Genomic DNA, 16,251 nt, shown 5'->3' on the forward strand with positions numbered 1-16,251 from the left:
TTTCCGACCTTATAAATCATATAAATTAAATGTATTTCGGCCACTTCAAAGTATTATTATCTGATTTATGAGCCCCCCAAATTTATAATGGTCAACAGGTTTGTAGTCACAAGAAAGTATTCGAGTATACGATATAATTTATACAATATATTTATGTCTAAACAATGCACTTAACGGAAACTCAGCAGGTTTTATAAAATGTGTAATTTTAATTTTATAAAAGAAATTTATATTCCCTTTGAAATAAAAAATCTATGGAACACAATTTGTTAAAATAAATTTAGTACTATATATACCCTAGCAGTTGACAGGGCTTATATTAAATTTGTAGGTTTGTAAAAAGCATATATTCATTTTAAACGGCGTTAAGAAGAATATCATAATTTCATAGAAATCAGAGGGTTTTATCATAAAGAGGAAGTGGAGTGAATTTAGGAGATATGAGATATATGTCATTTTATTAAAAATGGAAAAATGGATGCAGTACATTAAGATCCTTTCCAGGTGTGATCCTTACTAAGGTATTAATTTATAAAAAAATATTTTTCATCTAAAGCTTTAAGAAAAGCGATGTATAACTTAATTACTTAACTTCCTTCTATTAAAATCCCGAATATAAACACTTTATAGGTTTACAAATTTCTGACTAATATGATTATAAGTTATGTAATTGGTGTACAAATCGGAAAATTATCAGTAAAGGTAGGATCCTTTCCTATCTTTCGACTGGTTCCACATAGAAGTCCTTCGACTGACTGCTCTACAATTAACCAAGCCAGCCATTGTTTTCGAGTAACATAATAATAGCAATAACGAGCTGCTAGGGGACATGACAGCCGTGACAGGCCCATGTCCAAAATAACGAAGAGCCCTCATTTTCGCCAAATCCCAGCCCCCAAACGACTTCGAATGACAGGTGGGCGTGGCCGTAGAATGGGTAGAAAATGGCTTTGTTATCGGATTTCACTCCCTTCTAAGCTTTGGCTGGGGCACACCTTTTCTCCTGAACCATTTTTCCGGGAAATGCATTCGTGTTGCTGTCGTGTCTCGAGTAATAATTTAAAAATTAGCACAATCGAGGTGCCCCCCAGTCCGCCGGAAAATCCCTTTGAGCTCTTTCCAGAACGCCGAAAACCCCCGGGGGCATTGAAAAATGCACTTAACAAGTGTTGTAAGTGCCCCACATATCAGTGAGTGTGTGTTTGGATGGGGTGTTTGGGTGTTTGGATGGGGGAGTGTGTAATGCCTAGCCAGGGCCATTTGTTGACAGCGTCATGTGGCGTTAATTGCCACTTTACAACGAGTGGCAATTTGGAGCCGATCGAAAGCCGGCTCGCTCTACACACTCGCAGCTCGCACACACACATGTGTATTTATATAAGCAAACTCTCCAGGACCAACATATGTATACATTTACAAAAAAAAGGAATATATGAACACGCTGGAAAAAGCTATCCCTATCTTGTTGGCATATCTATATCTCAAAAATAATGGATTTTCCTTAAAAAATATATTAAATAAATTCGGAAAATTGCGTAAAATATTCTTTAATAAATTAAAATCATAATGAGTAAATAAAATATAAGTGGTATTAATTTTATTCACCTTATCCTACACCTCTACAAAAATCATTAGCTAATTGTTTTAAAAATAATTGACTAAGCAGTGCAAAGGTTGAGTTATATCTTGAACAACAAACGGTAATATTAAAGTAATTAAAGACCTTATGGATTTATTTAACATTAAAAAAATTATAATTATATTAAATGAAGAGCTTACGTTATATTCCACTGACTACGTTCAAATAGTTGTTGATTTTCAAAGTCAAACATAAAAAACATGGCGTCTTTATGAAATTAAAACTATTTAGAATATATTTTTGAAACAACACATTTCACTTTAAATATAAGGCCTTTAAAATGTATCGAAATTATAAGAATTGTATTTTTTTTGAGTGCAACTACAATAAGAACACATATACAAGCTGGCTACAGCCCACAGCTGTTGCTCCTGCCCTCTCTGAATTTTCCCACAGCTTTTCCCTCGCCGGGAAATGCAACAAAGAAAGGGGAGAAAAAAGAATGGGGAAAGTAGTGAAAAGCGAGGAGGAGCAAACAACGGCGAAGGGCGAAAATTACTTAATGAAAACGGCAACGAAAGGCAATTAATTAAATGATAAACGCCCATATTATATGCCCAGGAGCTTGTTTGTTGTTCTGTAAGCAGTTTATGTAACATGCTGTACTCCTCGCCGTGGTGGAATATTCGGCGGTGGTCGGGAAATTGGATCGTTGTGTTGTGGCGCCGCCGATAACTGCCCCTGGGCAGCGAATCGAGGCCCGGGTGCCGCTGGCCAGATAAGTTTCCCGGCCCCCACTCCCCGCCCCGGGCAAATATCCAGCGCACACATCCTGCCGCCTGACCATCTCCGAAATGCCACTTGCCATGTGCTGCCAGCCTCCAGAAATCAGCAACCCGAATCCCGAAACCCGAAAGCGGGAAACTGAAACCAGACCATGTGCAATGGGCAACCTGCAACCTGCAACTGCAACAGACTCGACTGTGCAACTGCCTGTCAGCAGATTAGCTCGGCTCGGCGGCATCTCGCAAACACACCTGGCAGGTGGAAAAAGGTGAGATGGCTACGCAGGCACAAAAGCACATGTAAAGAAACTTAACGCCCCAGTGCCAGACAGAAAAAGAATACATCAGAAATTTCCCAAGTAATAGGTGCAAATTTAAAACATAGAAATCTTAGTCCCATTTTTTCGCACTAAAAATCAGTTTTTTGGCTGCTATAAAAAAAATAAAGGGCTGGGTGCGGAATGTCATACCTCGTTGAGCTCGTTGCTTAGTATCCTATCCAATGGCATTGAAACCTAAAAATTTTAAACTTTTCACATTTTTCGAAAAAAAAGACGATGCACCCCCTTACAAAAAATGCGAAAATTGGTCAAAAAATAAATTTTCCTTAAATTGATTGGGATCGTTAGCATATTTAGCAAGCTTTTCAAAACAGTCGGTTTTTTAGCTCTACGCCTTGATTTGACAAAACTACGATTGAAAAACTGGAAAGAAAAATCGTATTTTTGATTAAAATCTGAATATCGTATTTTTGACTAAGATCGTAATTCCAGTTTTCGCCTTAAAATTCCGTTTTTTGGGTGCTATAAAAAAATTAAAAGTCAGATCGAGGAATGTCATACCTCGTTGAGCTCGTTGCTTAGTATCCTATCCAATGGCATTCAAACCTGAAAATTTTTAACTTTTCACATTTTCCTCAAAAAAAGACGATGCACCCCCTTACAAAAAATGCGAAAATTGGTCAAAAAATAAATGTTCCTTAAATTGATTGGGATCGTTAGCATATTTAGCAAGCTGTTCAAAACAGTCGGTTTTTTTGCTCAACGCCTTGATTTGACTAAACTACGATTGAAAAACTGGAAAGAAGAATCGTATTTTTGATTAAAATCTGAATCTCGTATTTTTGACTAAGATCGTAATTCCATTTTTCGCCCTAAAAATTCAGTTTTTTGGCTGCTATAAAAAAAATTAAAGTCAGATCGAGGAATGTCATACCTCGTTGAGCTCGTTGCTTAATTTCCTATCCAGTACCATTTAAACCCAGAAATCATAATTATTTTCAATTTTTTGCAAAAAAAAAACATAGTTAGCCCCCACGAAAAATGAGTATGCTAAATATTCAGGTTCCTCCAATACACAACATCATTTTCCTTGATTTCTTTTAAAGCAGTTGAATGCAAATTGTAATTAAAATAAATATTTGAACATGTAAATTCAATTGCATATTTAAGCAAACAATTAAAAAAGGTATATGCCTCATAGGAGTGCATGTGCGACATAGCAAACACAGATGGAACGTGGTAGGCGAAACGGAAATGAAGCGGAACGGAAACGGAAGCGGCGTAACGCAGCGGACGTAAATGGCCGCCCAAAACGGCAGCGACATTTGCCAAGTGTTAAGTGCCATTTTTGGCATCCATGATCTCTGAGCCGGTGGCACTTTTCTATTTCGAGGAGAGGTGTGGCGCTTTCGCGCGACGATTACACCGGCGATTATGCTGATGAGCAAGTGGGTTGTGGCTTTGGGGGGGGTGGGCCAAGGGCTGCGGGGAAGGTAGGCCGCACAAGGCCTTCGGTGGCTGCAAGCCAATTAAAGGCGAGCCGTCAGTCCTCCGGGTGACACACTCGGTCTCCTCCTCTTGATCCCGGCTGCCCTTGGCTGTCGTCAGCTGATTTATGGCCGCCATTCACATGCACGTCTCCTCCCCACATCACACCATCCCACAGATAACCCAATGCCAGTGGATGGAAGGACCTCTCAGTACCCCTTACTTTACCAAGTTCTTGGGTATAATATATCCTTATATCACGTTTAGCACAATAATACATTGGAATATTTTTTATATAAGTATATTTTCGATTTAATAAAGCACCATTGTCCTTATAACTATTAAGTTTAATTTGATAACTATTTTTAATTAAATATAGCATTAGGGATTGAGAGGACCTCTACATTTCAGTACCTGCTCGGCATTCTTTACTTTACTTAGTTTTTAAGAATAATATATAAGCTTATATTATTATTATTTTCAATTTAAATACAACAACAGTCATGGGAAGGACCTCTTAATACTTTTTCAGCACCCTTTACCGTACCTAGTCTATAAGTATGATGTATCATTATATACAGGTTAGTTCTAATAACAGTATTATTTGTTATTTTAATTTTTAAAATACTTACATAATTTTATTTTATTTAATAATTAAGAATAATATAATATTTTTGAAGATATTTAATGAGTACTCCGAAATGCCGCAGAACTTGCCCTCCTTTGGCCACATTATTTGGCCCGAAAGCAGCGTGGCTTACTTGGGTAAAAAGTGAGAGTACCTCGCCCATTCCCGCCAACATGACACGTCCTCGTTTTGGGTTTACAACTTTGCCAGAAAGAATTATGTTATGCAAACACAGGCACTTGCACACATGGCCCTCTTATCCTGGCTGCTGTTATTTGTTCAGCGTTTTATGCACTCGCTGCGGCGCCTCAAACTCTCGCTCCTCCTGCGTAATTGAAGTTCATAATTTTTTTATTAAACACACATATTCAGGGGAGAGGGTGGGCGGACGCCCAGCAATCACATGTCCTTTGTCCTTTGTCTTTTGCATTTTTATGCTTTTTTTACACGACCCACCCCGAACCCCCGGTCCAATATCCTGGGCTCCAACGACTTGTCCCGCTGTGCGTGATAATGTTTTGAGCATGCCATTCAAGGAGCAGCCAAGGCATCGTTAAGTTGTCAATTGCCAGGATAACAAAAGTGATGGCATGACAGGACACGGAGAGGGGAGGGGCTCCTCTGGAACTGCCTCAATACCCGCTGACATTCGAGCAACTTGATTAAGGCGCCACTTGCTTAGGCATATGGATTTTACAAACATTTTGTTTAAGAATCCTATTTGAAAAAAATATATTTGTATTTTTTAAGATATACCTAGATGGAAATTATACTAATTTACATATCTACAAGTCTTCTGCATCCATAAAAACTTAGAAATATTTTCACAAGATCAATTTTTGTTCATTTTAAAACTTGCCCAATGTATTTCTGATTTTTCCAAATTTATTTGGCATTTATAAAAACAATTTTTGTTAAGAATATACAACTTTCGGTTAGCAGAATAAATGTAAAACGAATTAATAGTAAAAATCCAATGTCCAAAATAACATCAACAAAAAGTTGTAATGCCCTGCTGCTCTAGCTTAATCCAATGTCATGGTAATATTACAACGTGAATTTGTAAAAAACTCAATTTCGGCCAAGATCAACACTTATTCGCCTGTCAAACGCCTGGCGGAAATAATGAAAAACATTTCTCATTGCGGGCCGCAAAAACTGTTTTTCCCATCTGCATATGAAAAAGTGCGAAATTCGACGATTACTTATAGTACCCATAACAGATTTATATATCAAATTAATAATTGTAATTTCTTTATTTGCGAAGCCCGTGTTATATTCGTTTTCTGGTTGCGCCCCGACAAAAAAATCCAGCAATGTGGCAGAAAAAACCAGGCGAAATATATGGCGAATACCATAAATGCTATAATAAATTTTTGCATTTTTTTTTATTGAATGCTTGGTGGGGCCATAAAAATGCGCGATTGAGGCATCAACTATGGCTTTTAATGCCCCAACACATTGTAGGCCCTCAATCGATTGTCTGCCCCCGACTGGCGACTCAACCCTTTTGCAGTTCTAGGCCGACTGCCGATTGCCGATTGTCGATTGCATATGCATATACACCTCTACATTTATTTTTTCTACAATTTTTTTTTGTATTTTCTTCCCCAAGCCCAATTTAACGTGCATTTTTATGTTACCACCGTGCGATTTGAGCGCTTTTACCCCCTCCCCTTATTTCTCATTCATTTTTATACCCATACCTGTTGCTCGGCCTTTGGCCAAACAAGATGGTAACTGGGAAACTGGGCCATGCGAAATCCCCTTAAACCGGCCACCAAAAATAAAGGATACCGCCGAATTGCGAGAGCTGAAAAAGGCTGGCTCTGTGGTCCAGTGAGCGCCGAGTTTGCCGGCTTGGCCATTGCTTTTAGCATTTATCATACGCAGTGTGGGCCGGGCTAAGTGTGCACTTAAGCGCTGCTTGCGGGGTCAGGGGTCAGAATTGCATGTGGCCTGCCCATTTTATGGTTTTTAAAGCAAATCAAATAATTTATTAGCATACGGGAAGTGCTACGTGCGGCCGCAGCGGTCGCCGGGATTACCAACACTTTGGTGTTCGATGAACGGTGGGAACTTGCCCCGAAAAAGTCAGCGGCTAAGCCAAGTCAACGCATCAAATGCAGTGCGTTGTTCGTGACCGTGGCAACCCTGGCGGGCATTTCCGGCCACATCGAGTGGCATATGTGTGTGTGCGTGTGCCAAGCTGCCAAAAAACCGTGGGGACACTTTAATTGAGTTGGCAGCGAAACGAGTGCGATTGCCAGCAAAAAATCGAGAAAAACTACCAAGGAGGCCCAAGTGAAATTTCCCCGCGAAGCAAACACAAACAAAGGCGGGGAAAGTGGTGAGGAGAAAGTGTGTGGGGGGGGGGGGGGGGGTGGGTGCAGCACTCGAAGTGGGCGCAATCATTCCGTCATGCGTCATAAGACGCGTCGCCCTGTGCGCCAAGAAGTATGCAAATAAAATTGTCAACGGGGCTAAGCATCTGCCTCGTCCTTTTCGGCTGCTTCCTCTTCCCGGCGGAGGTCCTTTCTCCTCTTCTTCTTCGCCGAACATCACTTCCTTATCGCAGCCAAAACCCTTGACGTTCATGTCGCGCCGCCTTGAATGTCTGCCCATCGAGATATGGAGATCCGCGGCTTTTCCCGCTCTTTCATCGCTGGGATGCGAGTTGCCATTGCCTTTTTCTTGCGGCAAGGCACAAAATGTTTTCCAATCGCATGATTATATTAAGAATATTTTATTTTATTTAAAATATTGCTATGAATATTGCTTAGCCTTTGAATATTTTTATTATTTTACTTAAAATATTAGTTAAATATTGTTACACCTTTGAATACTAAAATATATATGCCTTTGCTTATAAAATATTTGTAATCTTTAAATAAAAACCTCAAACAAATTTTTAATATTCTTCAGTAAGTCAGGGATGACTTTGAGATTTTCACTATATCATTAAACATATTGTTTTTCCAATGGCATAATTAAATTGGGAATATAAAATTTAATTTTACAAAATTAATATTTTTATTAAAATAATTTTATTCATCATAGGAAAAATTGGCTGGAAATCGACTAGGCAATATTAAAAGAATAGTGTTGTAGTTATCAGTAAAAAGATGATTTTAAGATTTGCATTTTGGCATAGAACGAAATAGTTTTTGCATCGGGGTGTAACTATAGAAATTAGAAAATTAAAATTGTGGGTATATATTAATATTTTATCAAAAGATTGGGTTTTTATAAGACCTGTTTTTATATTATTTTTTAAATTATATTATTTAAAAAGAAAAACGTAATATTCATATTATATATTTTATCTCATTAAACTCTTATTGCATTTTAAAAATACTTTCTTTTCAGAGTCTACAAAGCAATTCATCCGTAAAACATATTATCCCTTTATTGCTTCTCTTTTTTTAATTTCGAAACTAAAAATAAGATTTTACAACGGAAACATTATTTTAGTTTAAAATACAACAACTGTTAACATTTCCTATCTTGTTAAGTTCTTATTGAATTTTAAACTATTTTTCTTTACACAAATATAGATGTAAGTAGGTTCCACAATCAAACACTTGTCAATACATCAATGCTATTTTGGATTATCCTATTTTGTGCACCCTTTTCGCTGAGTGTACCTGAGGCACACATGTGAGCCAAGGCCTCGTACAAATACGTAGTGGAAAAGCAGCAGCATATGAATAAGGAGCCAAGGATAACTCAAGGAGTCGGGGGCCGGCTGATAGGCATTTATGTAAAAGTTAATCGCATGATATGCTGATAAAATGCACAAAAAAGAGCGACCAAAGTAGCAGGAGATGAAATATATCTGTGGGCAAAGTGACTGCAAAAAACTTGTACGGAAACTTTTTAATGCTGAGCTTTGGCTTTTTCTTTCCATACGAATACGAATACAAATCGAGGGGTCGGTGGGCGTGGCTCAAAGATTAGCATTCAAATGGAAGAGGAAGCAGCCGCTTTGGTTTCCCAATTGAAAGTTTGTCTTTGATTGAAATAGTTTGAGAAGGAGTAGGAAAAAATTGCACAGATAAATCAGATTAGAGGAAATCAGGCCGAAGGTGCTCGCAAAAGACGGTCATAAATTGTCCAATTTCAAGCTTGAAAGCCGATCGAAAAGGTCAACTTGACATGCATTTAATTAGAATTGAACTTATACAAATTTCTTAACTGAATAAAAACATTGCTCGTGTAAAAAACAAGGTAATTCACATAATAAGGGTTACTTTAAACCATTTAAATTCCATCACTTGGCAAATGCATTAAATGGAAGAAAATCTTGAATGAATTCCAACTGATATCCCTATTGAACATTAGGTAAAATGGGGTTGGTCAGTCCAGCTTAGTTTGGGGTTTCTTATGCAAATTGAAGCTTTCCCCTTCTGAGAACCACACAAAAAAGGCTCAAATCCATACTGCCGGCCAGCAAATTGCTTCCCCTTTTGGCCCTCTGCATGGATTTTCAATTTCTTCCGGGCATTTCCGCTTCTGCAGCTGCCCTTAGCCGTTTTATAATTCACTAACTTGGCAATTTTCTTCAGCCACCGTGGCCAAAACCCCTGCCAGCGATTCACAGTCAAGTCCAGCAGTCCATAATGCTTTTTCGGTTGGTCAGAAATTGAACTCATTTGCATATAAGCGTGTAATATATTGTTGACCCGGGCTGAGAGGCTGTCGCCTAATGGCCCTGGCAGCCCATCAACCCATGACATTTATCAAAAAGAAAAAGTCAAAATGGCCAAAAGTGGAAAAAGTGGAAAAGTGGCCAGCGGAGCGAACAAGAAACTAGCCAGAAAAACAGGCGAAGGAAGCGTTGGCGATTCGCAGTTCGCTTTTTTCCGGGAACTTGGCGAAAATCGAGTGAAAATGCCACACCCCCTTGAAAACACCCTCTCAATATCCTTTCAACATGCCGTCCAATGTGTTGCCCCTCCCCTCCGACTGCCATTTGAATGTCAAATGAGTTTTGTGCCAAGTTCAGCAATTTTACATTTTCAATTGGCTCCTTTTCATAATTTCCGGGTCAATTTATTTTTTTTTTTTGTGGCAGAACAGAAAAAAATTACCAAAATTGGCCATCAACAGAAAAACCGAAGTTGCGTTACGAAAATCAAGTGGAGTTTTTAAATTTGAAGTACTATTCTAAATTTTTTGTCATTGGAAATGATGAGTATTTCTACCTTATATGGCTCAAATATTTAATTGTAATATTAAACCATTGAATATTACAGGGTGTAATTAAATTAACTTAATTTTTAGCATAGAGTCTATAACTACATAAACACAACTATTTTTTCTTAGCGCTATAAGAATTATTAATAAAAACTTAATGGCTAAAATATATTATTATAATAAATCTAATACTATAGTCCTTATGTGGCCTTATGGTTATTATTATTATTTTCTAAAAGAAAATATGTATGATTTTAAAATTTTTATATAATATTTTATATTATATGTAATAGCTTAATTGTTTACTAAATATTAATATCATACATTCAATTTTATATTCCTCATAAAGTTGGGAACAAATCATGTCTACTCAATATTAATGGATAGACAATATGGAATGTTACACTTTTATTTATTTTTCCAATATTATTGACTGGCATCCCCCTTGCAATTCCCAGCCAAACCCGTGTTTGTCTGCCTCAATTTTTCTTTCCTCGCTCGCCACATAACTCACACTTTTCATGACTTTTGCCGACAGAAACAAACGATTCTTTGACTTGTTTTCAATGTTTTTGAAAAGTCACAGCAGCAACAACGGCACAGAATGATGTATGGCCACGGCAGGAGCAGCAATATCGGTTGAAACCGCACCAAAGGCATCCGGAATGGGGCGAACTATAATTGCAATGGAGCAACAATGGCGAAAAAGGACCAGAAACTCTCGTTGCAAAAGTGGTAAAAGGAGCAGGACAGCAATTTAATATATCTCAGTGGCCGGCGAAACATCGAAAACAGTTGCAGCACAGCAGCAACTTGTGTGCAACATGCGGCAGCCACACATCCTTGTGGCAAATGAGAGGCACCCAGTCTGCCGGTTCGAGGACATCCTGTCAGCAGCAGGACCTTTGAGGATCCCTGGCCAAATGGCCACGCCCACAACGCATGCGCAACAAGCTAATCATGGCGCCGTTTTTCATGACACAAGTGTAGCTCGGTCGCAGGACCTCCAGGATTCACGCTCCCTGACTCCCGATTCTCCAACGCGATGCGCGTTGCGCCTGCCTGATTTTCAATTTCAATTTGGACGATAAATGGGCACGGCTGGCTGGCTGGCTGGCCAAGTCCTCCATCCTCTCGGTGTCCTGACAGCCCCTGAAAATCCCCTGACTCCGTGCAGGACGAAAAACCCTATCCCAGCTCGTTTATCATGGACGCATATTGCTGACCGCAGCATGCAGCTAAATTTATGCTTAGACTGCCCACCAGCTGTCCACCCACTCAGGCACCACCCCCTGATGCACCACCCCCTGAATAACCACCCTCTTTAACACCACCACCCACCGATTCCCTTTAGTGTGTTAAAATTTGATTTCTTTGTCGACTCTTCGCTGGAATGGATACCCCAAAATGATGATGAACTAGAAGAAGTCAGTATATTTCTAGAAAATTAAAAAAATACTATTTTCTTTCAAATAGGTACAAACATACTAAAAACATACTATATTTTTAAATCTAACAAGTATACAAACTCTTTAAAACATCGTAAGTTTTCAGTATATTTCTGAAAAGTTATAATAAAGAGACTTATGACTGCCTAGAACTAAGAGGTTTATAAATCAAAGTAAGTTGTCTCTGTATAAAAAACAGTTAAGTCCAGCATTTAAAAGAAGATATAAACCATATATGGTTACTTATAAACAAACCACCCAGGCCACAAATTTTAGTGACAAGTTCTTAAAGCTTTGAGTTAAAAACCACTTCCGCCCAGCATGCAACTTTCTCAGGCTCGCAAAATATAAACAACTTCTTTTGTATCTGATGGTTGGAAATTTAATGCCCTACAAGCTTTCTCCCCCGGATACTTTAGGGTATTGCAGCTTCTTTATGGCCAACTTGGAATTCCGCTCTGTTCGAAATTCTTTCGCTTTATTTTCTCTTTTTTTTTTGTCGAGTCGCTTGTCCCGGCGACCCCTCGTCCCGCACGGCATGTCATGTCAGCGATGTCATTGTTGTCAGTGTCATCACAGCAGCTGAAGCTCTGGTTGGCAGCACCCCCTGGTATACCCCACATTCGCAGGACCCCAGAACCCCAGGACCCCGGGTCCCAGGACCTCCTTTTCATGGCGGTGGCTTTGCGGTCGCCGTTTGCCATTCGCCATTCGCCATTCGGCCATCGTCGTCATCTTCGTTCTGCTTGTCATTAGACTTATGTCATTGTTCAGCCAAGTGCGCCGGCGACGACGACGACAGCAGCAGCAACATCAGCAACAGCAACAGCAACAGCAACAGCAACAGCAACAGCAACAGCAACAGCAACAGCAGCAGCAACAGCTGCAGGAGCAACACTAAAACCAGCCATGTTGCTGCAACTATTGTGCCATATTTACAGCTCATGCACTCGAATAAAATCATGTAGACAACCATCAGATAATAAAGAAAGTCTGAATCACTTTAGTGCTATTTATGATGATTAATATTAATATACATTTTAATATAAATCTTCAAAGAGCACTGATATTATGGTATTTTTTGATACGAGAGAAAATATTGCAGCCTACTTGCTATTTCCTAAAAAATGTGCATCATTGATTATGGGCTTATGACACCCAATTTATAAAGTCATGGCAACCTATAAAACCTATATTTTTAAAGCATTTGTATACTACATGAATACATGCTCACAGATATACTATAAATAGGTTGGCAGGACTTTTTAAATATTTGTAAGTAGTTAAAACTTAAGACCTTATGACACTAGATCTATTTTTTAGTTACTGAGTATGCGTGTATGTATCTTAGTATCTTAGGAAGGGATAACAGTCTTAAATTTGAAATAAATTTAGTTTAAATAATAATAATAAAAATATATAAAATGGTCTTTATATTTGCATGCCTCCTTAAATAAATCCAATAATGTAACCAAAAATGAAGTCAGTGTCATATGGCCTTTAATATAATTATTTGTTGAATACAATATAAGGTTCAACATTTTTTTTTTTCTTTTTAAATATGGCATTTTAAAATTCTTAAAAAAACATGAAGTAAAGATTTTGAGTGTTCCAGCCTGGCCTGCAACATGTGCAGCTGGCCACGCCCACTGCTGGTTTCCAGGGGCGGCAATGGATGTGTATGTGTCGCTTTGCGTTCGCATTTTACGTGCGCGCATCTAAACTGACATTCCAATTATTCTTATCGCATCACAGGAACATGGCCCACGGACCCCGCCAGCCCTCCAGCCCCAAAGCCCTCTGACCCCCTAACCCATCCCAAAACAACCCAATCCGAACCACCCGCAGCCCGGTTATAAATGGCCCAGCGTCTTTTCAGTTCCGCCAAGTCAGTAAGTCATTCAGTCAGTCAGTCAGTCAGTCGGTGAGTCACTCAGTCATTCAGTCAGTTAGTCAGTCAAGTCGGAGTTCATTTCGCGGCGTTTTGATGGCATTTTTCATATTTCCCCCATATATCCCATATAATGGCCGCTCTCGAAACTATTTAACTTGCGGTTGGCCAGTGCGGCGAGATGAGATTGTAATGCTGATAGGACTGCCGTGGAGTTGGAAATGGAGATGGAGTTGGGGAGTGGGTGCGGAGGTGGTATGCCCTGATTTATGTCACTCGAGTCTCTTCCAGATTTCTGGGCAATCGAGGGGAGTACTAAAACTTGTGGAACTCATTTAGAATTTAAGATGCTGAGAAGTCCAAGCAGTTTAAGAGGGCCTCACTTGAAAGCGATTCGCAGCATCGGGGTCACCAAGTTAAAAGAAATAATGAAACACATTTTTAAGATATATGTTTTCATGTACTCATTAACAAGGGACTACAATTTAAGAAGGAAAATAATATTCATATTACTAAGAAAAGAAAATAAATTAAAAGGAAACGACGCATTGGGGTCACCAAGCTTAAAAAAAAAATGAAACACAAAAAAAACACACTTTTAAGATGTATGTATTTAAAGACCCATTAATAAAGGATACATTTTTAAGGAGGAAAATATTCCATAGAACAATTTGTAACTAAAAAAAATTTTTTTTATTAACGTTGCCAAGAAATGAAAATAAATCAAGAGGAAAATAAACATTTCCAATCAAATATAGTTAATTATTCATTCATTAGACCATAACTGGCGATCAACCTGTTGAGTAATACCAATTTAATGGAACTCCGCGCCTTATCAACGGGGTCACCACAGCGACGACCCAGTTTGTTTAATCGCCCAGCGTGGAGACCTTACTTTAATTGCTATTCAATTTACTTTAGCCACGCAACCTGGTTGGAGGAAAAACTTTTTACCCACCGATATTTGTCACAAAATTATTGATTACTTTCCATTTAGCGTTTGTCATTTGGCTACGCCCTTTGATCTTTTCTCCTTCCGGGGGGAAAAGCCAAAAAAAGCGACACGAAAGGGACAAAGGCACGAACTTCGGCTGGGAAAAGCGGCTAAGCTGACTTTAATCAGACCGACAATTTTTCCTCGGCTGACATTTTATTGATTGCCATCAGTTGACTTGAGCATTAATTTCATCAGAGCGAAGGTGTTGGTGCCATGGTGGTGACCCCGAAAACCCTTTAAATGTTGCGGTTGGTGAAAAACAGTGAAATAGAATAAAGTAAATGTATTAAGCAATCAAAAGAGGTGTATTGCTCTCATTCCGCTGCACAAAAGTCATTTAAATCGAATTTGCGTAGGACGAAGGATGGCAGTACCATCTTCGAAGGCAGATCGAAGTGCAATAGAAACTACTCACATTTTAACGAGCATTGTGTTGGGCTCGTATCTTATGGATACTTCGTATCTGTGCCTGCAGTCGTCATCTTGAGCCCTGTAGCCCGTAACCGGGAACTCCTAATCCCATCCCCCCAGACTCCAACTGAATGCTTTTCTGCTCAATTTGCAATTTGCGATGCGCTGAAATGCTGCTGCCCTTATTTTATTTCTATTTCACATCCAATATTATTCCATCGCCCGCCCAACCGGCCACGCCCCCAATAATCAAAGCACGCTTACGGCTTGTTATTTTAAATTTCAGTTTATAAAATAGATGGCGAAGTAGATGATTTAAAACAATTTCTGCACGGGATGCTCCTTCTGCTGATGAAGCTGCAGTCGCGGGCCAAACGAAATTGTTTTTACGTGCCGCGCATGCAAAATGGATTCTTGAAAAGGGGGGCGTTCGCCTGGGTGGGCGTGGCATCTGCGATTCCAAAATCCCCCCTTGGAACAGGTGACCCCTGCCCCTGCCCTTGTCATTCGCCAAAAAATGCCATTCTGGTCATTCAAGAGCCCAAAATGGGAGGGCAAATAGTTGAACTCACCTGCCAGCAGGCACAAAATGCCCAGAAAAATTAGCCTGTGTGTCGACATCTTGGTTTGGGAACCTTTATTCAAATATTTAGCACTGCCAAGTCTGTTGTTCAGGAACTTGATTTAGTCTGCGGTAGCTGAAATGGAAAAAGAAAATGTTGTCATTGAATATCATTATTTAATAAAAACAAAGGTTTAACCAATCAAGCATCACTGGAAATCGAATACTAAAAGATTTATTTCCCATATACATTATCCAATACCTAATTCTATCTTAAGGCAGTCTTTTATATGTAATTATGTTAAACTATATAATTTTTTTATAAATATTTATTTAATTTCAGTACTTATGGCATTTAATTTGATAATATTCCCACATTGCTTATAAAGGCCATACATGGCCTAGTCTATTCCTAGCCCTGTGGCAAAAACACATGCTCAAATTAGAGCTAAACAAAGCCTTTTCTTCTCCGTTTTTATTTTTGTTGGCCAAATGAGCCCCGCAGCGGAGTGCAATTAAAAGCGAATCATGACCTACACAAGCAGGCAAAAGTTCACAGCCAGTCGAAAAAACACAGGGCGAGGGATAACAATAACAACGACAATATGGGATCGGCAAACAAACTGACAAATGGACGAACAAGCCAACAAACAAGCAAACAAACAAACAAACCCGGAAAACCGCAGACAAAAGTGTTGCCCGGAACTGGAAAACTGGAAAACTGCAAAACCGAAGCGCAACATAAAAATCCACTAAGGCAAATTGGTTTTGTTAATCAGCACAATGGACACATTAACATCGGCCAAAACACACGGGAGCGCAGATATCCTGCAGGCTCCAGGCGTTAGATGTGGACGGTGGACGGTGGACGGTGGACGTGGACGCAGATGTGGATGCGGATGTGGATGAGGATGTGGATGAGGATGTGGATGTGGAAGCGGCGACGTCGACAGCAACGGCAAGCGACAATTAAAATTTTTGT

At 39.3% G+C, this 16,251-nt stretch overlaps 1 protein-coding gene across 1 annotated transcript in view; it reads right to left on the reverse strand.

Annotated features, from left to right (window-relative positions):
• The window catches only part of LOC119557261 (zwei Ig domain protein zig-8), a 152,602-nt gene that overhangs the window by 42,428 nt on the left and 93,923 nt on the right, over positions 1-16,251 (reverse strand). Inside the window, exon 4 of the mRNA XM_037869946.1 lies at positions 15,280-15,405. Within this exon, the coding sequence (XP_037725874.1) occupies positions 15,280-15,328 (49 nt within the window). The 5' untranslated portion in view covers positions 15,329-15,405. The remainder of the gene's footprint in view (positions 1-15,279; positions 15,406-16,251) is intronic.

This window comes from Drosophila subpulchrella, chromosome X (genome assembly GCF_014743375.2).
Source record: "Drosophila subpulchrella strain 33 F10 #4 breed RU33 chromosome X, RU_Dsub_v1.1 Primary Assembly, whole genome shotgun sequence".
Taxonomy (NCBI): Eukaryota; Metazoa; Arthropoda; class Insecta; order Diptera; family Drosophilidae; genus Drosophila; species Drosophila subpulchrella.